General features: G+C 46.7%; 1 protein-coding gene across 1 annotated transcript in view; it reads right to left on the reverse strand.

The window, feature by feature from the left end:
• The window catches only part of LOC147706906 (mechanosensitive cation channel TMEM63A-like), a 239408-nt gene that overhangs the window by 200976 nt on the left and 13705 nt on the right, over nucleotides 1-24727 (reverse strand). The window contains exon 3 of the mRNA XM_086926166.1: nucleotides 15324-15387. Coding sequence (XP_086782292.1) covers nucleotides 15324-15387 — 64 coding nt within the window. The remainder of the gene's footprint in view (nucleotides 1-15323; nucleotides 15388-24727) is intronic.

Genomic DNA, 24727 nt, shown 5'->3' on the forward strand with positions numbered 1-24727 from the left:
GCAGGACACCCAAATGGCAGCAGACAAACGAGGGGCTCTGGTCGTGACAGCAGTGATAACAGGGTCACAACAGGAAGGGCAATCGGTGGGCTCGGAATCTGAAGATGGAGGGGGAAAATCAGGCGCGTAACTCTCAGATGCGGACAGTGCACAGGGTCCGTTGGTCACCCCCCAAACGGCGGATGGGATCTTCAACGAGTGACGCCTCCGGGAGTGGACTACTGATAGCTGGCCCCTGGTGGGACTGCTGTAACCGGTAAACTAAAGGACTGCAGGTACTGTGGCGACTATTACATGGGGTCCTGGGCTCGGGGTGGTGGCGTGACCTGCCTCCTGTTGGCCCTGAACCACCCTCCTATTGCCCTTAAGGCTATCTGTAGTGGCTACTACAGAATAGAATTGTGTGTGTTGTAGTGGAAGTTTGGATGGGGGCTAATAATGAGTTATTGGGTCCTGTTCTGGGGGGGAGGGATGAGGGAGTTTCATGGGGAGTTTTATATGTGGGGTTGGGCTGCAATGATGTGGGCAATCGAGATGCGCAGATGGGGCGGATGAGGGATGATTACAATGGGGACGTTACCTAATCTGAAATGTCTCACATGGAACGTCCGTGGCCTTCGAACCATGTCAAGGCCTTATAAGGTGCATGCGTATTTGGTGAGACGTGGGATTCAGATAGCGCTGCTGCAAGAGACACATCTCACCAAACAGGAATGTAATGCCCTGCAGAGGCGATGGCATGGCCAGGTGTTCGGCACGACCTATTCTGCGTTTGCCAGAGGGGTGTTGATCTGGGTGAGGGCGGGAGTCCCTTTCCAGGCCACGAACCATATTGTGGACCCTGACGTTAGATTTGTGGCAGTGGCGGGGAGGTTGTTTGGCCGTGATGTGGTTCTATGCAGTGTTTATGCTCCGAATATAGACCAAGCCCACTTTTTTGATGGACTCTCTGGTTCCTTGGCACACTTTCTAGTGGGACGGTTGATACTGGGGGGGGAGGACTTCAATTCCATTACAGACGTATTGTTGGACAGATCGCACCCACCATTGACTGACTCCCCGGTGCGCAGGCTTGCCAAGCATAGGACGGACTGGCAGGACAGATGGGACCTCCTTGATGTATGGCGGGGGCATCACCCCGACCGTAGGGACTACTCCTTTTTTTCGGCAATACACAAATTGCATGTGCGAATAGATACCATACTATGTAGTGGTTAGATAGCCGCCCTGGTGACGCATACGGAATATTTAACTAGGACCATATCCGATCATAATCCTCAGTTGGCTTATGTTCAGTGGCAGCGAGTGAGATCAGCGGTCCCCACGTGGAGGCTGAAGCCGGAAACATTGGAGGACCGGGTTTTCAGCGATACCGTCCGCGAGGGTATCGAGAATTACTTGGAAGGTTCTCGGGCGAACGGTCAACGGTCCTAGCTGACGTGGGAAAAGCGGAGGGTGCATTGAGGGACCTAGAACAGCAGCGACCGGCACTACACGCTTGGTTACAGGAAGCGAAGGAACTAGTTGCAGCAGAAACAGAAAGACTGCGGAGCTATGACTATAGGTTATATACTACTAAAGTTCACGCGGAAGGGGACAAGGTAGGCACGTTGTTGGCGAGACTAGCGAATCCGGAACCCAGAGGGAGCCCAATTATGAGCATACAGGACGTAACAGGAGAAACAATCTATTCTCAAGCTGCAGTCCTATCACGCTTCTTGAGTTACTATACGACTCTGTATCGGAGCCAACTGGACGCTGAGGCTTCTGACATAAAGGACTATCTGGCGGGCGTTCAGCTTCCGGTGCTAGATGAGGACAGCGCTGAGGACTTGGGCCGCGACATAACGGTGCCAGAGATTAGAGAGGCTATCAACCAGATGGCTACGAACAAGACGCCGGGAGTTGACGGCCTGCCGGTTGAATTTTATGCGAAATACATTGATGTTTTGGCGCCCAGGTTGCTGGAGGTCTATTCAGAAGCTTTGGAGCTGGGGCATTTGCCTCAATCGATGAGAGAGGCGTTGGTCGTTCCGTTGTTGAAGCCCGGGAGGGAAGGTAGCAATGTGACCTCATATAGGCCCCTGTCCATGCTAACAGTGGACTATAAAATTCTGAGTCGCATTCTGGCCACCAGACTGTTGCCACACATGACCACACTGATTCATGCCGTTCAAGCCGGGTTCATTCCCACTAGAAACACCTCGACTAACATCCGTCGCCTTGTTCGGGTGCTAGGGAGCCACCTGGAGCCCGGTCAGATGCCGGCGGTGCTGTCCGTGGATGTCGAAAAAGCTTTCGATAGCCTGGAGTGGGAGTACCTTGATAGGGTACTGGAGAAGTTCGGTTTAGGGGGACAATTCGGGTGTTGGACGAAAGTTCTCTACTCTTTCGAGACAGCCAGGGTGAGACTGGGATCTGTGATATCCTCTGAATACCCGAAGCTCAGAGGGACGAGGCAGGGATGCTCGCTTTCCCCTTTGTTGTTCGTGCTGGCAATAGAACCCCTGGCGGCCCAGGCGCGGTCGGGTGTGGCGTATGGTGGGATCATGAACGGCGGGACCTCACATTATATTTCATTATATGCGGACGATCTGCTGATGTTCTTGGAGGACTCAGTGACAGCGCTGGAGGGAGCAGTTACAATGCTGTCATGTTTTGGGAGACTATCAGGCCTTAGGGTCAACTGGGGTAAGACATGCATCTTTCCGTTGTGAGCGAATATGCCCCGTCCACCCCTGACCGTAGATGTAATTTGGGAAAGGTCGTGCTTCACCTACCTGGGGGTCCGCATATATCATGAGGCTAACGACATGCTGGAGGGGAACATAGGATGTTGTATAAGGGCCCTGAAGGGATGTATGACCTTCTGGGCGTCTCTCCCCCTCTCGGTGCAGGGCAGGGTGGCACTGCTCAAGATGGTGGCTTTGCCCCGATTGCTCTATTATTTTCGTACGTTGCCGGTGTGGATCCCTCAATGGGTTTTCAAAGAATTGCGGACATTGACGACTGACTTCCTGTGGGGGCATGGGAGGTGCCGAGTAGCACTGAATACGATGATGAGACCTAAGGCTGAGGGGTGAATGGCGGTTCCTGATTTCGAATTATATTATTTGGCGGCGCAGCTACAGATTCTAACACAGAATGTCGCAAGAGAATTTAGGGGCCTGGACCAAGACAGAGGGACAGGAATTCAGAGACATATCCTATCATATATTATCATGCAACAGAGGCTGGAGTTGCGGGATCTAACCGTGGAGGAGAAGACTTTGCGGCTATGCTGGCATAGAAGCTTGAAAAGAGCGGGGGCGACGCGCCCATATGCACCGGAGATCCCTCTGGGGATGCTGACGGCGTTGCCGCATGGAGAGGATTGGTCTCCGTTACTGGACTGGGAGGACTTGGGCCTTGAAATGGTGGGCGATCTATATGTTGATGGGGTGTTAGTGCCCTTCAGAGTACTCCAGGACCAATTTGGCCTCCCTGATGGGAGTTTCCTGTTGCACACGGCCGTGACGGCGGCGATACGGAAGCATTGGAAAGCTGGGTTATCGGAACCCTGCACAACCATGGCCTGCCAGTATGTTGTAATGGCGGCGGGTACATTCAAGGCGGTCACCTGCCTCCACTCTAGAATGCTGCACGAAGGGCTACGGCCGCTCGCAGTCTTGAAGCAAAAGTGGGAGGAAAGTATAGGGAAACCCATACCGGACGCGACTTGGGGCCATATCTTGAGGAGAGTATGGAAGGGGTGCAGAAATGCCCGGTTTCAGCAGGTGCATTTCTTTGTAATACACAAGGCCTACTTGACCCCAGGGAAGATCCGGAGGTATTTCCGGGTGCAGGTGGCAGCATGCCCTAAATGCCTGACACCGGATGTGGAATTGGACCACATATTGTGGGATTGCCCAAAACTGGGGTTGTATTGGTCAGAGGTTGGGGAGCTCCTTAACGCAGTCACTGATCGATAGGTGGAGTATGACATGGCGACGTGTCTGTTGCTCTGGTTCCCTCACACGGCCAAGACAAAAATCACAAGCAAATTCATTGACTTGGGCCTTATTTTGGCCCAGAGAGAAATTACTTGGCATTGGAAATCGAAAGGGAGTCCGTCAACTAGGCAATGGGCCCGGAGTGAAAGTGTGGTCAGACTTCGACAAGCTACTCGCACAGCGAATGTGAAGGGCTTAGAAATGGCGAGGGCCTGGGAGGCAACAGTGCAGGCCCTAAAGGACTATTTAATTGAAGACGAGGACTAGGGGATGGCCAATATAGGATATAGGAAGTTCCATGGGACGCGGAGATACATAGGTATGAATCCCTCAGGTCGTGACAGATTTGATTGTGTGTACATGGATATGGCCCACATCAGCAGCAGTTGAGGGGGGTGGGATAAGGGGAGGGTTAGTTGGGGACTGGTACAGATAGAGGAGAGACCTTAGCGGACGCTAGACTCAGGTATGGGCCAGTGTGAGGAATACCCATGGAACATGTTCCCAACAAAGTGATTAGATCAATTGAATGTAGAATGTCAGGAGACTCCAATTGGGGGCGTTCCAAAGGATGACTGAGTGCGATTGAGTCGCGTTTGTGTTGCTATTATTCGCTATCTATGGGACTCTGGATTCGGTTGACTGTATTAGGGGGGGGGTTGGGAGTTATAGAAAAGCAGATACCAAATTGTATTGTTGACCAGATGCCTCTGCGCGATGTTTTCTTTGATATCTCTGACAGATTTGTAGCTAACGCCGCCCAGCCTCCGGGATGTGGGCTAAATGGCTGTGTGCAGTTTGTTTCATTGTTGATCGGTGACTTACGATGGTCAGAGATGCGAAGGTCGAAATAATTCATTGTTTGTTTATGAATCTGCAATAAAAACATATTTTAAAAAAAATGCACTGTTGAACAGTACTGAAAAACAACCCGAATGGAACACAAAGGGGCTCCTTTGATGAGGATTGGAAGTGGGCTCTCCAAATAGGGTCACGCTTCCCTGGGAAGTGCCTTCGGATTGTGCGTGCAATGTGTGAAATGTTAAATTTAATTTCGGAAATGGTGAAATCCTGTGCAAAGCTGAAGATGTCAAAGTTAACTGCACAAATCAATTTTCTGCTTTTAAGATATGCAATAAATGGCAAACATTTCATGAAAATTCATGTGGTCTGAGGTAAGAGGGGTGAAAAGTAAATGTTATGGAGAGGTACACGGTCTGATTGATTCAAAGCCCTTTAACAAGCTGTGCGTGTTAATAGTAGAAGGCCAAGACATCAATCCCAGGTCTCTGTGCAGACACAGCATAACTGTTTCATTACCAACAACACACTCACTAGCACCACAGATGTCCTTTGCGCTTTTAGAATGAACCCTGACTGATCTGCCCAAATAGAAGTTTGGCACAGCTGGGAGCCGCGACTCCTCAGATCAGGCTGCCTTTCTTTGGAATTCATATGCCAGATCAACTGTCTGAATTCAAATCACTTGAAATTTTGGGAAAAGCAATCTTCGAATGGCTTTTACTTAAAACATTTTTTTTAAAATATCAAGACAGCCTTACGCTGTAGACGGTCTCCTCTTCAGCACCTAGAAACGTTTATGTGTTTGAGCACTTTACGAAAATCAATACACATATACAGGAATGGTTTGTACAAATGCACTTACAAAAAGCACAGGAGAAACTAAATGTAAAATTTGGAAGCAAACAAATCCAACGTGCACACGGCGCACGATAATGATGACAGAAGTATGCTAAGGTTGTAATGAAACATCTAGTTAGTAATTTAAATATAATACATAATACAGTCCCTCCATTCTTGTTCTCAGTGGAGAAGAAAGACTTATTTTACTGTTAAGTGCCTGAATGAAGAACAGAAAGACAGTTAAAAAAAAAATGAAAAAAGACCAAAAAAGTATTAAGAATAAACAAGCTAGCTCTGTTGCATTTCTCCACAGAACCTAAATAAATCTGTCGTAGATCGATATGATGTATAGTTAAAAGGACAACATGATGCACAACACATTATATTAGAAAGAAATTAAAGCATAGGTGAAAATATTTGAAAGGAGGGAACCCAAACTGGTGTCATTCGGAGAGGTTAGAATAACACTGGGCCTACTTAGAGATGGGCAGTAACAGACAGCTGCCTAATCCACACGCCTTTCACATCCCCTACCTCATTTACGGATGGCTTTTGTTTTCAACATCATACCTGGCACAGTCAGAATTTGGTTTAAGGATATAGGGCCAGATGTACTGAGATAGAACTTGCAAAAAGTGGTTTAAATTTGCACACTGACTTTTTGCGACTCATATGGTAATTTGTACACCGATCAATGTACTGATAGGTCGGTTCACAAAATACCGAATCGCAGTGGGTCACAATTCGACCTGCCTTATGTATATTAATGAGATAGGCTGTAAAATACAATTTGGTATGATTTATTTTTAAATGCAGCCTGTTTTTCTTAAAGGAAACATGAATGTGCTTAAAAAGGCAGTGGTCTGGGTACCGCTTTCCATTTGAATGGGTTACTACCTCCTTTGAGGTGTCGGTAAAATAATATGTTGCGTCTAGATTTCAGTCGCGAAACATTTATACATACCGTAAGGGATCACTATTTGGAAAGGACACCCGGCCTAAACACACCCCTTTCAAGTAGCAATTCCTTATGGTTTCCAAAACCCATTTAGCAAATCAGTGGCATGTTACTGAATCACTAAATGGGTTTAGCACACATGACAGTCACATCCTCTTGTTGCAAACACTATGATACACTGGATCCCACGGTTTACGGGAAGAAAATGTGTTAGTATTTATGGCTGTATAGCCCCAACGGATATAGCATGTAGTCCTCATCTACTACATGTATCAACCAAAGTGCTGAATAATATTACATAAATTGATTAGAAACCCATGGATGAATAGGGTAAGGAATAAAGCAAGAAAGACAGTGGTTCGGAATGTTGCTAACAGTACCGATGGATCATCACAGAACCACTGCTCGGTAATCTTGACAGACAATAAAAATATGACAAGAACCATTAGGACTTTTGCAAGCAGACAAGTACCACCATTATACGCAAAGAGACTAACTTATCAGCTTACTTCTAAATTGCTTGAAAGTACCATAACGAGCTCTGGATCCATCAGGATACAGACCCAGAGCTGAAGACGACAATCAAATGGATTCTTGACCATAGACAATTATAGTAAGTAAGGAAGTAGAAATCCTGTAGCAGTCGAGAGGTGCAGGAATAACCAAGATGCAAGGATAACATAACCGAAGGATTGGGACATGAAAAGGGAAGAAGTAATACAGTGCTGGGGAACAATGACCGGCGACGAACTGGTTAAAAAGTGAAGAAGCCAAAACAACTAGGCATGTTGCCAGGAACCTATGAAATGCATGTGAAAGTCCTGTATATTGCTGCTGCAATCACCTCCCGGGTAATACTGTCCTTATACTATAAGTGGGGTCACAAAGTTGTACATTTAGTTTCTACATCACGGTCTACCATATCTTCCATGCCTGACCCCTTCTCATCTTCATCTTCTATGACGGACTAAACCATGGACATCAGATGGCACGTACTGCATCCCTATGTATAGTCTCACAATGTTCATTATTATTCTTGACAGGTAGCTGCTACGCCATCAAGAAAATTCTCTCTGCTGTGCATTTGGCAGAGTATATAAGGTTTGACATGGGTGACCCTGCAATTTCAGAGAACCTGGGGTAATATGCTATATAATAAAAAACATTGGTTCACTAGGATTTAAATCGTCATAAACAAAACTGCGCTTATCATCATGCAACAGGAAACTAATACGGTCTGCAAAGCAATACTAATTGGCTTCCGAGTGACTTACTAGGCCACTTTTTTTCATTCACGTTGTGCTGCCATGAGCTGAATTGTCTTTCATCTGCTTTTTTATTTATTGTGATGCAGGGCTTACTTCCTCTACTCGGATGATGCATTCTTCCTGGGTTTATACTGGATGACTTGATTTCACACTTCCAATTAATGGCGGGTAAGCGTACCCCTGCATCCTCAGTCAGCCACATATTGGGGCAAGCCCTCACATCTTTCTCTTCCTCCTTAGTAGATGTTGAGACCCCATTAGAACAGCTGTATGACCCCTAAAAATCGCAGAAGGCAGCACCCTGTGAGTGGACATTATCTCTCGACATCCGGCGACTTGCCCCTCACCCTTTGACCACCTTGGGGTCAGTATATGATTATATATGAGATAATGGAGATACATTTTCACCTCCCTATGTTCCTTAAATTATTTTCCAGCAATGCCCATTAGGACCCAGATTCTGGTTCTAGGATGCAGATCGGATAGTAGTATCTATGGTCCTTTCCATAGGCCTATTGGTACTTCAGACTCCTTCATCCTTAGATAAGCTTGGATTTCCTTCTATAATAAGGGATTATTCTTTACAAAAGATGATTTTTCACTATATTAGTAATTTTGAGATTGGTTAAAACGGCAAATTGTTCACCCGTACTGACCTGCTTTTCTATTTATCATAGAACACCTAGTGCCCCTTTGTATGTTCCTGCAAAAAAAAATTCAGGACCATTCTCCTTGATACCAGGCAAGTGTGGCATTTGCTTGATACCATACTTTTTAGGTAGAGCATTCTCTACTGTTTTTTCATTCTTATTTCTTTTTATTCTCCAGATACTGGGTGCTCTTGCTCTTGTCCTGATGATGACCTTTCATTAAACTCGGTCGAAACGGCATCGACAACAGACCTTTATAGACTCCTGGCATATTTTTCAAATAATCAGAAAAGAGTCATATGTCTTTTTAATTGTGATGCACTTTGTTTTATGCCTTTTTCCCCACTGCTCTTTCCTTCACTATAAGCATGAGCACTGGATCTTCTATAAAAGTATAAATGTTTGATATCGCAAATATGCAATGAATAAATAATTACAAAATAAACCTGCCTATATTTTATGCCTCAGTACAGTATAAATCAAGATATACTCTCGATCTTCTACTACGAGAAGTCCCTCTTTGTTTGTTATGATGATTTAAATCCTAGCGAACCTTTGTTATAATATGTACATTTGTCAGAGGACATGGCATTGAGACGCTTGGTTTATTTAGAATGGGGTTCCAACGCAATTTTGGACATTTCTTCCCGTCTGCCATGTGAAATATGTGTGTCCAGAAAAAAAATGCAGTGCTCTAGATGAAAACTCATAGCATAGTGGAGACATTCACTGTTTACTTGCAAAGAGATGGCATGAAGGACTGGCTGGCACAATTGTTTGCAACACAAAGGCAGGAGCCACCGGCAAAATCAAATCAAATGACATAGCAAGAAACTTTAAATATGAGGGGCTCGCTGTCAAACAATGGGGTAGGTGGAGCCCCCTCCACCAGTGCGGCTGTGGCCGCCCACCTAATGGTAAATGAAGCCAGTAAAAGGGAAACAAAGCATCCTGAAAGGGCAACAAACTCAAAGAATGGAACATCTGCAGGCAGAAAGTTTCCAGAGTAATCCTCGTATTCATGTACTTATCTCATGAGATATAAAGATTACATCACAGTGCTTTTAATTGGTAAAATAGCTGCTGAGATTTATGAGCAGTTAAACACACAAAGCCTTACCAAATCTACTTCATCCGTGTATTAGACCAATACAAGGGGTATAGTATCTCATTCTCAGTATATATACCAGGATGTGTGAAATACCACTATTCCTATGGTCAGGATGTATACATAACAACACAATAAAAACACAGGCCAACACTTCCTTGAACCAGAAAAAGTGTAGAAAATAGAGTGAGTGCCTCTCGGTAGTAACACCGGAGGGGGTTCCCGGCTAACAATCAACGGTTGACCCGCTTCTCATCATTGGTCACTCACTCTATGTGAAGAAACAAAGTGTACACAGATGAAATCAAAAGATGTTGCTGTGATATGTACCTTTGGAGAGGTAGCCAGCCCTAGGTCACTGAGACAAAGCACCCCTGTAGACACAATAGGTCCCCCTTCATCCTTATAAATATGAAATATGGCACGTTATGATGTTCCACCTATCCTTTCCCCCTTAAAAACGTTTCTCAAAAAACTTTTCACGTGACATTGCTGTCAATTATAAGCATTTTCTTTTACAGATTACTTGAGGGCAATGAAATATTCCATCTTTTTCTTGTTATGGGCATGCCCCTATCTGATTTCCAGTGGTCATTTGCTGTTTTCAATAGGTGCCTTGGAGCCAGATTTCGAGAGCTATTTATAACCTGTATTTGAAAACAACCTTTTGTAAGTCCGATGCTTTATTTATAGGAGTTGGAGACATTCCCAGTCGATCCCAATGCTTTATTGAGCATTCATTGTCTCCAAGTAACCCATTCTAAGATGGCCGCGCCACGCAGAGTGGTGGGCGGGGCCTTCGACACCGGCTACTTCCTGATCTTGCGTGTAACGATCAGCGAGGATCGTCCGAAGCACAGGAGGGACTCGGCAGCAGTAAGGCATTGTCCGTGTGAACGATTGAAAGAGCGTGGGGTAGGAGTATTATCCGTGCATGGCAACATTGATTTCATCGATGTTGGCCGGGGTTGGATGTATTTTGGGACATTTTTCAACCTGGTATTAACAGGTTCAGCCGGGGTTTCAGCGGCACTGTTAATGGCGACTAAGAGCATTTACCTTGATAATCCTTGCAATTTGGGGGAATTTGCGATATGGCTTAAGTGAAGCACAGGCTGAGAGGGGCCCTCTCGGTATTTGCGGTGATGGCTGTGAGTTTTTATTTCTGCAGTCTTTAGCTTTCCGGTGGAGGACCGGTTTACATGCAGCACTCCACAGGTCTAACACTCCGGCTGGCAGAGATGTTGACGTGGAAATGAATAGCGCTGTGAGTCGCGCTAAACTGCTGAGTAACTCTGCAGGGTTATTTTATTCATTCTAGTTCTTCTTGGAGATTGATTCCCATTCTCGTTTATGTTTTGGTCACAGGTGGCTCACATCCGTGAAGAGCCATTGGCTGATACGTGATCACATGACACGGGGTCCATCATTTAGTTACCGGTATGTGCTGACTGGTTAACCATAAGGTAAATACTATGTTATGGCAATTTCTATGTTTGGTACAGGTGTGACGTCTTTGAGCATACCCTTCGGCTGAAGGGGTGCAGGACAATTATCAGAGTGCTCTGGTTTTTATTTACACAGGTCCTTACTATTTATATGTGAAGATTGAGAATAGTAAACCCTCATTTGCCCTGATGAATTTGCTGAAATTGGAGCAATGAAACATGTCGGCTTGAGGATGAACCACTATGGTATATAATTAACCAATTTTAAATGGGAGGTTTTGCAGCAACAGAATAAAAGATAAGCAGCCAGCAAAACCTTGCCTGATTTCATTTGTTTGTTTGTGTGGGGGTCTATGTATGTACACATTATTCTACAGTAGTGTCTATATGTACTCACTGGTCTTTCTTTGTCACTATTCCCACATGTGCACTTTTGATTTCATCTGTGTACACTTTGTTTCTTCACATAGAGTGAGTGACCAATGATGAGAAGCGGGTCAACCGTTGATTGTTAGCCGGGAACCCCCTCCGGTGTTACTACCGAGAGGCACTCACTCTATTTTCTACACTTTTTCTGGTTCAAGGAAGTGTTGGCCTGTGTTTTTATTGTGTTGAGTTATGTATACATCCTGACCATAGGAATAGTGTTATTTCACACATCCTGGTATATATACTGAGAAGGAGATACTATACCCCTTGTATTGGTCTAATACACGGATGAAGTAGATTTGGTAAGGCTTTGTGTGATTAACTGTTAATTGAGTGGGGGGCAGCCTTACCGATCACCCTCCCTCTATACCCCTAGTGATTTAATGAGATTTATGAGCAACCTGTACACTACAGGTTTGGATTCTAGAGGATTCTTCAGTGTGGAGAAGTGTGGCTCAATGGTTAGAGCGGCAGACCCTGATGCAGAGGTCTGGCCCGGGACCAGGGTTCAATTCACGGCTCGGCAGCTCTTGGGCTCAATTTCCCCGGACCTGATAATTCTCGCCTCGGTGCCTATTCGAATCATGGGTCCCACTCTGCAAATCTGGGCAATAGCTTGCTTAATCTCCACAACGGCCCCAACAACGCTAGGATGCCTGGCTTCACCTTGGGGGTGCCCAGGAGTTGGCACTTCACAGGGAAAGGCCAGGAAGGGTTCCTCAGCGGTATTCGTACAAGCGCCGAGATGACTCATGGTGATTCGTGCGCTATACAAGTACCATTACATTTTACACCTTCATTCTCAAGAGATTATCAATCTCTTGAATATCATTGTATTAGAAACATAGTACTCACTGTATTAGAAACGTATTATCCAACACAGTAGTTTTGCTGTCATAAAGTCCACAATGAGACCACAAAACCACAAGAGTCACAATGCAGCAAAGGCAGACTGAGAAAAGTCTCCCCAAGTCACAAAGCGCACTTTAAGATTCACTGGGACTTGGAAGAAGAGGGCTGAAAGGAGCTTCCCTCTCCTCTTGAGTCGCAATGAGCAGGTATCAATAGCGTGTGATTACTATTAAGGGATTAAACCATCGACTGGGTACTGACTTCCGAAAAGTGATAAATACTTTCTTAATGTGAACTGTCAGCACTCAGGTAGTAGACATTGGTTCAAGGTTTAGCTGCATGCTCCTCCAATGCCATTTGCGGAATACCTATATAATTTTAATGATTGCATCAGTGATCCCTTTTTAGGGTAAGAGCTGGAATAAAAGAGCATCCATTCTGCAATGCAAAAGCAAGGATGCAGGTCTGCTGTCCCTCATAGGCCTGCGTCCTTCTATTTACAGCACATTCAATGGGATTCACAAATAGAACAAATTCATGTTAATGGGGATGGATTCCGTGGATCCCACCCAATGGCCCTTTTGATCTGTTTAGGTATAGTACATTTGTTGCTGCTCAAAAACAAGGTAATATCACACAGCACTCAAGTTGCAAAAACACTGACTGCTTTGTGGCCCAATCTTTAGTACATCAGGCCAATAACTGGTTACTACTTGCTGAATTTGATATCTCTCGAGACACAGAGATGCGGACTAATATTGCTTGTATTACTGACTGATATTACATACCATTTTTTATTAGCGTATCAAGAGGGAGAGAGAGGACTAGAAAGCTAGTCCGAATCCCCTGGAAATTATATGTAGTAACAAAAGGGACTAGCCTGGTGTGACAGTTGAAGGACTCTGAGCTCTATTTGCAGCAGACACCTAGTAGGTGTATTCATGAAGCCCTCACCCACCAACGTAGTTGGTGGCATGCTTCATCATCGGGCCCACCCAGTGACATCTAATATGTCCTGGGTGTGCTTCGACGCCTGATTACAGCGGAGCAGGTATTTTACTGAGTGTGCAGTGAGGTGAGTGATAAAGTGAAAATTAAAACGGCTACTTGGTCCCAGTACCCGAGGGTAAATTAAAGTTTAATAACTGGGCCTCCAAGGGCGGTTAAAAACAAGGCAGTGGGATGTGTGGTAGTTAAGTTAAGACCACCTACATCCAGTGTAGGTCGACATGTTTCAGCCAGTGCCTTTATTAATGCTGGCTTTCCTCAGGACCAAAGAGTGGTGATTAAAAATATTTTAAAGTGAGGGTTGCGCAAACTATGTGTTGCACACACTAAGGTGCTTGAGGTGTGCGAGGGGGATTCCCTCGCCACACATACCTGAACACATAACATAAAATGACAAAACAGGACATACAGGGTAGAGAGTCATTTAGCAATTGTTTAGTGGTCACAGAAAATAATTGCCGGAAGTGCTCCGTGGGTGGGGGACAATAGCACGGCAAAAGTGTAGCAGCAATGGTGTTGCTGCTAGTGGTTTATGCGGGATATCTGGCGTGGTGAGGCTAAGAAACAAGCATCACACACTCGATGAAGTGATGAGGACGTAAGGGTAAGTATCTCACGCTAGTGTTTTAGCTTTGTTGCCTTCCTGGAGAGATGCAGTGGGAGGATTGACCCTGGGGAGGGAGGATAGGGGGTTTAAACAACCTATAGGAGAGAAGAAGAGCTTACTCTGTAGTCGTGTCGGGTGAATCTCATACTCACGGGATTTCCAGTCAAAGCCTGCCGTGTACCTGAACTGCTGCCATCGAGCTCCGGAACCCGGCTGAGGTTCGCGGTGATCTTAAATAGTGTCCTGTAAGTGCCGGCACCTGGAAAGGGGGAAATGGTAAACAGACTCCCTTGCCGATAGCGAGTCTGGTGTGCGCATGCGCGAATCGGGTGTGCTATGGATTTGCTAGCGCATGCTCAGTGGCGGGATATTGATGCGCATCGCGTGTGGCATATGGATATTACATACCCACATGAGAGTCAATGAGACCTGTTGACGTGTGAATAGGGAGATAGTGCAATCTTTGTGCCAAGAGGCCCCGGGTAAACAAGCATTCAAAAGTACCCCATTCAGTCATAGACAAATTGCCAACACAACAAAATTTATAGTGGATACACATGGAGGCCAGACAGGACATGGTGCACTCATGTGAATGGGTGCAGTGTGGGGGAGTGGTCAAGCAGCATTTCGCATATAAGTTTCCCCCTGCCTTCTTTCTACTTACTGTGTCCTCAATAAGTTAATACCCGCCTCCACAGTTCAGAATTGTATGGTATCACGAATGTTAACCATAACTGTTTTGAGCAACGTCATGCATAATATAGGATACAGGTGTCACATCAGTGCCCACTGGGTTGTCATTAACTTGTACGAATAACTCTTTGTATCCCTCTATGACCAAGCTTTAAGTTATTGATGATGTATTGTACATTGGCAATATGTTGCATGTACAATAAGTAGCTAATGACTATGTACCCACTGAAAAGCAAAAATAACAAATTGAAACAAAAAAAAAAAAAATGAGGGAAGAATCACTCATAAATGGCCTTCAACATGCACACCTGTACTCGCGTCACGGAGACGAGAGTTGAGGCAAGAAGGATAAACGTGGGAAGGCAGAGGTATCAGTGATGAGATCCAGACATGTTAGAGCATAAGACACAGGGTAGCCGATGATATGACAAGGAGAAAGGGAGGTAGTAAGGCATAGTGTGAATTTTTAGAACCAGTTGTGAGATCTATAAAAGTAGACACGAAGAGAAGTGAAGGTTTGGAAACGGATAGGAAAGCAATGTCTCATTATATTCTTCTAAATCACATGGTAAAGTATAGAGAGTGTATCCAAAAGCAAGTAAAATCGCTCAGGTGCTTAAGAATACACATATAATTCCTCCACAGTCGCATTAATCACATACATACCGTATCATTGTCGAGGTCTGCATTTGAAACCGATGGGCTACGGTAATATCGCGATCCAGGTTCACTAAAGAAAGCGAAAAATAAATGGTTTAGATGGAAAGTATATTAATAACTTTTACGTTATTTTTTTTAATTGCCTATGCCGTGCATAGTGCGGGCTGATTCAAACCTCATCTGTGAGAAAGTGTGGCTTGCTTTGTGAGTCAAGTGATGATCTCTGGTTGTGCAATTGACCTGGTCACGTCAGGCTTGTTTATGCACATAGACTTTTTTTTTCTTTTTTTTACACATTTTACATTACTACGGTTTTTTGCACAATTTAATGGTTGCACACAGTTGCAATTGAAGGGTTCCTTGGCTTCTATAGGAATCCCGAACATTGCGATGTATCTCAGTGGAGGCCCTCCTTAGATGAAAGGCGACGCAGGCTGAGCTTCGAAACCTGCAATGCACATCGTTGGCTTGCGTTGTACTGACCATCCCTTTGAAGAAAAAAAATGGCACTTTGCGCCCACACAGCAACATAATATTATAGGGGTGGTGCACTTAGCCAGGGAATGCCGGGGTGGAGGGTGCGCATCACCGGAAGCCTCTTACATACAGCGGGAATAAGTGATGTGGTTTGTTGAGCTAATGACTTTTCCTGCTCCCGCTGCCTTCAATACGGGCCTGGGACATGGTTGCTGCTTTCTGGGACCAGAACAGGGAGGCCATACGTCTAATCGCTGTGTCCTCAGCCCAGAAAGTGTATGGTCCATAACGTGGATCCGTCTGAGGCAGCAGAATTTAGGGACACTTGCTAGGGAGTGGTGCCATAGTGTGGGTGTTCAAATGTGGTATGGGCACTCAAGCATGATAATATCTGTGCAGTACAGTCAAATAGTATGATTTATGCAAGTGGGTGTCAAGCTAATAGACGTGGCCACAAAAAACCTTGAGGTTTTGCAAGTTGCAGCTTGAAAGTGGTTTATGAACAATGTTAGATTTGCATGTCTGGAGATGTTTGCATCCAACTGATTTTATGACTTTTAAAGAGAATTATTTTTCATTATGTAAATAAATAAGTCCAAAAAGATTATTCACATTGTAAACGCGTGTTGGTTGCTTTCTTCAGAAGAGGGGAGACAGGGGTTCCACAATTCGCCTGTATCAAATTTGACAGCAAAACCAAGTCGCTCAGTGGACAGCAGAATAAGTGTTTGAGATATCACCAGAAAATGCATTTTTTAGGTAAGTTTAACAGGCCCAGTAGCTAAATTTAGTTTCCTTCGCCCAATCTCTTCCATATAAGATGGATAACTGTCACAAACAAAAGTACTCCCTAAAGAGTAAATCTTTGTTTCAAACACACACAGAGAATTTGTGTTTTCAAAATAGATGAGAATTGATAAATAATCAGTACAGATATCGGGGATTTCTCCGTAACAACAATTACCTTCACATTTATACAGTCAGAAATATTTTATTTAGATCCTAAATTAAAATGGTGCAGATAAGATTACTTCCCGTTTCTTGGCAAGTCGAGGAAGTGGACAAGTGATCTTCAGACACAAGTCTACTTAGTAAAGGCTGAAGTGTGCATTACATGCACACAGGTATCCCAAAAAGACCTGGAACTTCCTGACCAGGCAGCAAGGGGGGTATAGGACTCAATATGCCCTAGACAGCCCCACACACCCTGAATATAATAGTGAACCCTTTTACAGGACTGTACTCGGCCTATTCATTTAAGAGATTCTGGTTTTGAGAGGTAGATTACTGAAATAGAGAATGTTAAAACAGAGTAAAACAATGCAAGCTATAAAAAGGAACAAGAAACATTTTTATCAACAAATATTTCAACCTGCACCTAATCCAACCATCAATATATTGCCCCAGATATTATCACATTGAGTTAAAATAGAAATGTAATATAATCATAGAATCAATGGGAAGCGAGTTTTGCTAGATTTCCGAATTGTTAAAATGCTGAAAACTGCTGCAGGTCGCTATCTATTACCATAGTCTGCATTTTTCAAAATTTATTTTTGTCATGTATACTTTTTATCTATACTTTTAAAAAGAGCCATTTTGGACGAATCCAGATTGTCACATAGGCAAGAGTGTAATTTATTCTTTAATGATCACTCACACTTTGTACCTTAGTCAAATCTACCCATGCCTAGCCTCATTTTTAGGTCTCGTTGCGTTAACCGCGCAAAAGCGCGGTCTCGCCAGAGACCTATTGTGAGCGACGCAGCTTTCCAGGAGACAAGAGCTGGCCACGTGCATCCCAAAATCGGCGATCCGAGCGGGCCGCACGCGTGCGAACGCGCACACTGTGGCCATCTCCTGTCTCCTGGAAGCTCCAACACACACGCATGCGCACACACAGACACACACGAGCGCCCATACACGCACGCACACAGCCACCCCCCGCCGTCGCACACATACACACACACACGTGTGCACACACACACACGCGAGCGCACAGAGACCCTCCCACCGCCCCGCCTACAACTGAGGCCCACTTACCGCTACTCTGGACTTCTGCAAATCGTGAGTTTCCCGCTCGAATCCGGGTGCTGGCATGTATGTATGTGAGAAAAGTTAAACGAAAATAATGGGACCATCGCCAGACCCAATGGCTTTTGCCAATGCCCGTTTGTGTAGTAAGCAGCTACAACTCTCAGACGGGATACCAAAGAACGAACCCCGGCATCTACTTTTCGCTGATATTATTGCGCAGGCGCGGCCCTGCTACCCTTCACCTTAAACAGCGCATGTGCACTCTCACAGTGTTTTTTAACAGCACATGCGTAGTTTGTTATTGGTACTAGTTACTTTGACGCATGCGCAGTGTTATTGTACTAGCTGGTAGGTGGCGCTGTATCCAGCTCTCCATGCGATGTTTGAGCCCTCACAGCCTCTCTTCGCAGGCTGGTCCAACAGCGTCCCCATGATCACCAACCAGCCTAAGGTGAGGACTCTAGAGTAATGAGGGGTGAGCTGGGCGAGAGAAGTCTAGACTGCCTAACTCAGGATTTTCTGAGTAAAGGACCATAGAGAGGACGTGACTAGAATCATGTGCTACAGTGAAACATCTCTAGTCTGAGTGATGTGGCGAACTGTTCTAGCTCCTTGCATTTTGGGCCATAGCTTCCAGATAAGTCTGTATTATGTGTGACACCAAAAGTATTTGTCGTACATTGAAGTGAGCATCTATCACCATATTTGGAAAAGCAAAATCAACAACTTAAGAACGTAAATTGCCTGAAGGTGCCATACATAAACAGGTCCACTGGTGTGCTATGTTGTGGCCTGTAGTTTTATCTTTAGCACAGTAAGGAGTGCTTGGATAGGAAGAAACGGGTAAGATTTTGAAAGTTGAGAGGGAACCGGGATCCAAGGTAATCTCTACGAATTGACTTATCTGTGTTTCAGTGCTGCATGCCAGCAGCTGCATATTCTGTTTGCTCATGTGGACATGTAGAGAGCTCATTTTCCTTTCCTGCACATAATGCACATCAGTCCTGAGACATGGAATGCAACAGTAAACAACATGCGTTAGGGGCACAGAGAAAGGGAATATAGAATGATGTGGTCATCAATCTGTGGTTAGGGCATAGAAAGAAAAACATGATGACATACTTTACAGTATTCTAGCAAAAGCCTAAAACAGAGGACAATTGAGAGGAGGGCTAGATAAGCCTTGCATACTGAATTCTGTGATAACCGGCCTCTGTTGTGGATCATCTCGGATTACATTTAGTTACTGGCCTCAGTTAAAAACCATAGAGCGGAGGATAAACCAGCATGAGCCAAACACTTCATGTCCATGCTGTTGTGGTTAGTTATTCCTTTTACAAACATCCTAAAGTAGAAGCGGATATGCATTGAATCTGTGAACACCAGAAAGGTGTAGTACAACAGCCTTTGAACGTTTAGTAAGGACTCCAACGCAGCTCAGTTTGTTTTCTCATTGGTGTTAGTATTTGCCTCTCTTTCAAGTTTAAAAGGAGGCTCAGAAATACAGACACTTTCAAGAGGCGTCAGCCCCGTGCGTGAGGTGCATCATCATAGCTGTTTGAATAATAACTGCGTCAGCCCCGTGCATGAGGTGCATCATCAGAGCTGTTTGAATAATAACTGCGTCAGCCCCGTGCATGAGGTGCATCATCAGAGCTGTTTGAATAATAACTGCGTCAGCCCCGTGCATGAGGTGCATCATCAGAGCTGTGTGAATAATAACAGCTGTGAGCCCGTGCATGAATGCATCATCAGAGCTGTGTGAATAATAACAGCTGTGAGCCCGTGCGTGAGGTGCATCATCAGAGCTGTGTGAATAATAACTGCCGGCAGCCCCATGCCTGAGGTGCATCATCAGAGCAGTGTAAATAATAACTGCGTCAGCCCCATGCCTGAGGTGCATCATCAAAGCTGTGTGAATAATAACAGCTGTGAGCCCGTGCGTGAGGTGCATCATCAGAGCTGTGAATAATAACTGCGTCAGCCAGTGCCTAAGGTGCATCATCAGAGTTGTGTGAATAATAACTGCGTCAACCCCGTGCGTGAGGTGCATCATTGCTCAGGTCACCCAAATTCCTGCACTCTACCACACTGCTTTCAAGAACAGCATACTCTTGTTATGTCAGGAGGAGCCAGGGTGGCTTTTGGGTCAGACTCTACCAAACCACCAGCTTTTTCGGTGAGCTGCCTACACCCACTGGTTGAAGTCTTTAAATCACAACTTGGATCAGCTCAGAGGAATATTTTAGTCTCATCATGCTATTTTGGGGTTTATCCTTTCACCTCCTAAAAAGAACTTTTGCTGGAATGCATGAGGGATTATTTTACGTATGAGGGGAATGTTAAATCACCAGTTTTGGTTGCATTACGTTCTATATCTCATACATATATTGTAAATCAAAAGTCGTTCTGTTTTGTTATCTTTGCCTTTCTAGACTCATTGGTACACTATAAAGTAAAACAAATGATTTACAAGGGATGCCGAATGTCTGTTTTTCTAATGGGATTCAGCGTGCCCAGCAGCTCCCCTGCTCCTGGCACTGAGTTCCTGCTGAAATACAAATTTTGTGCACCCAGTGGCTTTGACAAAGCCAATAGGTGTAGCTTATAACTGAAAATGCAAGCCACACCTTTTAGTTTTGCCCGTGCTTGTTAAAAACCGATGTCCAGAACATACACTGCCAAGACATAGGTTATTGACGTTTATTTTCAACAATTTATATTTTTCTGTCAAAATATGTACTTTTCCTGCCTCTAGATTCATTATGGGTAAGAAACGTTCTGGAACCAAGATGGTTTCATCTTCACTGATTTTAGCAGCATGTCTCCTTTTAAAATATGTATTTTAGCGCAATCTCGCTCTGTCGGATGTTGCGCGCGCCAGCTGTTCCTCAGGTCCCACTTCCCCTGTCATTCCATTCTGCACCTCGCCAACCTGTGCACTGGGGATGTATGTAGTGGAGGGTGTGATCTGTCTAGTGTTGTATCTTCTATGGAGTTGAAATCCCCCCCCATCAACATATTACCTGTGAAGTAGGTGGCCAGTACTCTGGATAGCTTTGCAAGATAGGCTGCCTGATCTACATTTGGCGCGTAGATGCTACTAAGCACAATATGTCGACCTCTGAGTAGCCCTTCAACTGCTACAAATCTCCCCTCCGGGTCCTCCGTATGTCTAGTAGCATGGAAAGGAACTCCCGCTCTCACCCATATTAATACCCCCCTAGCAAAAGCAGAGTATGTGGTGTAAAACAGGTGACCCCTCCATCTACGCTGTAGCGCTATCCCCTCTTTTCTCGTTAGGTGGGTCTCTTGTAGGAACGCTATGTGCACCCCTCTACGAACCAGGTAGGAGTGGATTTTGTGTCTCCTCGCCATTGTAGTCAGAACCTGTACATTCCAGGACACACATTTTATCGAGCCCGCATTAGCCATTGACCCAACTTGTTCGGTTTAAGTCAATGATGAGTTGCAGCCAGACATCAGTTACCACACCGTCCCCACCCACCCCCAACATCCCCCTCTCCCCCCCTCCCCAACCTGCACCTCGAGGTACCCCAACTTCTCCAGGTCCCCCCACCCCCAGAACAGGACCCAACTGCAGAAGAGTCGCTCCCATCCAAACTAGTGAGCGAACGCGCTCCCAAACTACCCTATTCCGTAGTCTATACTACGGAGGCCTTATGGGCCCGGGGTGCGTGTGCTAGCTGCTAAAACCCTTCCAGTGCCATCTCCAGACCCCCGCCCCGCAGTACTCATAATGACTCACGATATTCCAGTCTTAAGGTGTTCTGCTCAACAGTTCGAGAGGGCTACACCATTCGTGTTCAAACCTTGTCGGGCGGTGTGAGCAGGCTTCACCCTTCGATGATTTCTCCCGATGTCTGTGGCGTGACCTTCGGGCCCCTGGCGTCACCCAGCTCCGATAATTCAGTGTCCGAACTCGTTCTCTGGCCCTCCGAGCCCGATTCCCTCGCTGACTGGACCATCGCCGATCCCGACACTTCCTTTACTGCCTGCAGCGCTGCTCTTTGTTCACCCGCTGTTTGGGAGGTCTTTGGTTTTTTAGACCCCTGTCTGCACCCACGGAGCCTCCGCGATTGTCTGACTGTGTGTCTCTGACGTTCCTCCTCAGCCATGTATCGAGCTCCGTCCGTTGCCGCTTTGTAAGTGTCCCACCAGGTCCATGCCTCCGCCGAAGTTGTGAAGAACAACGTCTTTTCGTCGACCACCATACGGAGTTTGGCCGGGAACAACAACGAGTACTGTAGGCCTTCTGTGCGCAGTTCTTTTTTGATAGAGAGGAATGAGGCACGCAGTTTTTGTGTCTCGAACGTGTAATCCGGGAACAGTGTAATCCTGCAATTGTCCACCTAGAACGGGCCCGTGTCCCTGGCCCGCTGCAAGAGCCAATCTCTGTCTTTGTAGTGAAGCAATTTGATGACCACTGGGCGAGGTGGTAGGCCCGGTTTCGGAGGTCGGACCGGCACCCGGTGCGCCCGCTCTAGAGTGAAGAAGAGAGAAAGACCCTCCGGTGCCACCACAGTCCTGAGCCATTCGTGCAGGTAGCCCACCATGTCCGTGCCTTTTTTTTCGGGAAGACCCACCAGGTGCACGTTGTTCCGCCGACTGCGGTTTTCAGCATCCTCCGCCCTCCTTTCCAGAGCTTGTATTCGCTCCATCGCGTCCGTGAGCTTCCCATCCATCGACTTATGCGCCGGTACGATGTCTTTTAGGGCGTCTTCCGCATCCTTGACTCTGTCCGTCAACTTTGCGTGGTCCGCCCGCAGGAGTCCCAGCCCAGTCGACACCTGCACAATGTCTTGGTGTAGGGCATCTTTCGTGGCGGCAATAGCTGCTAGGATCCGGTCCTGCATCTGTTGCAGGTCTGTGGTGGACTGCGAAGCATCGTCCGGCATCTGGCTTCTGGCTGGGCTCCCGTCCCCTTTTACGGTCCTTGGCTTTCCCATCCTGCTCCCGCGACGAAGATCTGGGCTCCCAGGGGAGGACGGGCGTCACCGGCGCCCCCCGCAGCAAGCTATCCGGCGGGCACGGATTTGGGGAAGTACAGGTCGAGTACTCCGCCCGGGCACTCCACTCCGCGGGGTCAAGCAATCCTCCCCGCTTCCTCAGGCACCGATGATATGTAAGTTGGGCACTCCACTCGGTGCTCTCCACCCACTCCTCCGGTGGCCGACGACGTCCGCAGTCAGTTCACGGCCCCTAGCGCACTATCAGTGCAGCGACACACGCTCCTCAATCCGGGCTCAAGTCCCTCCCGGTCACAGCGCACGGGGGGGAATCTCCAGGTAATCCCGTGGATGGTGCCAGGCCACCTCAGATGCACTACCCCCTCAGGTCCCAATCTGGCCGCGGCAAAGTTCAGCCAGCTTCCGGATGCTCCTCGCAGGGCCCCGCCCCCCCCATCCCCCAGGAGCCCCTGCAGAGGCTCACCTCCTGGGCTGGCAGGCGAGCCCACCAGGTGCCCCACGATGTGCGCTGGGATAATGATGGTCGCCGAGGCCGAGGTGTCAGTATTCCTCCCACCGGCAGAGCAGGTCCTCCTCGGTCACGTCTGCGCTCTGGGTCCCCCGCCGGTCACATTGGGATGGGGGTCGGCGATGTAAATTCAATTGCTGGGCCCGCATCCCTCATTCAACTCCTCACAGGCCCACCTCCGTCGTACAGCAATATAGTTGGAGGCAGAGCTGCACCCACCAAAGTACCAGGCCCCGGAGCCGGGGTGTAAAGTTAGGATCCCACGGGTCTCGTGGGGACTCACCCAGCCTCCTGGCCGGCACTCTCGGAGATCTCGGCTGATGGTGCGGTAGCAGTCGCTCCCGGGCCCTCCTCCAGACGGTTCCTCACACCCAGCTGGGCCTCGGGACGGGACCGCTCCCGCGGGCACAGCAGGCCCCAAGCTGGGATGTAAAATATTCCACCTCCGGGCGGGGCGGAGCCAAGTCGGGGCCGCACCCGCACCCGAGGCACACTCCAGTCTCGCTGAGATCAGGTCCCGTCAGTGCTCCAGGCGGATTCATTTCCCCCCCCAGCCACCAAATGTCCCGGTCTCCTGCACAGCCGGGCGCCGGGGGTGGATCCGCCGCTAGTCCTCGGCCGCCGCTTTCAGGGTGCCGCCATCTTGTGCTCTGGTGACTCGGGCACTGCACCGCAAAGCGTGTCCGCTACGATAGTTTCCCTGGCTCGCCACTCGAGCCGGAGCAGACCTGAGTGTTGTATTCAGGATCGACCCGAATTTCGCGGGGATCCCGGGTCTTAGACAGGATTTAAGACGGATCTTAGGGCAGAGGGTCGGGAGCCTCGCTAGGCTGCGACCATCCGCATTGGCTGCTAGCCACGCCCCCCCTCGACATACACACAACTTCATCAGCATTGCTGGAATTTATATTTGGAACATCAAAATGAATTTGCTTTAGTTATATACAAAATCACATTTTCCATTATATATTACATTACAAAAGAAAACTCATTTAGAAACATAACACTAAACAGTGACGGTGATTCTTAATTCTCAAGTGGACGTACACAATATAGTAGTGGTTTACAAATTCTTTAAAAACTAGGCCATACTGCAGCATCCAACCATTCTAATCTGCTCAGATTGAGAAGTAGATAGATCTGGGGTATAAGCCGGATAAAAATCTCCTCTCTCCGTAACCATAACTGGCAAATTCCCATGGTTGTATGCATTTCAGCCACAACCATAACTCAATTGTGAACTGTGTTTACGTCAGTTAATTTTATTGGGTATTTTTATGACTTACTTCATTTTTATGATGTACTTACTTAGCATTCTCCCCTTTGAGCTGTTTACAGTGGAGGCCCAACCAGCAGAGAGGCCCTTACCCTCCCACCCACACCTGGCATAGGGGATA

The sequence above is a fragment of the Lissotriton vulgaris genome, chromosome 6, assembly GCF_964263255.1.
Source record: "Lissotriton vulgaris chromosome 6, aLisVul1.2, whole genome shotgun sequence".
Taxonomy (NCBI): Eukaryota; Metazoa; Chordata; class Amphibia; order Caudata; family Salamandridae; genus Lissotriton; species Lissotriton vulgaris.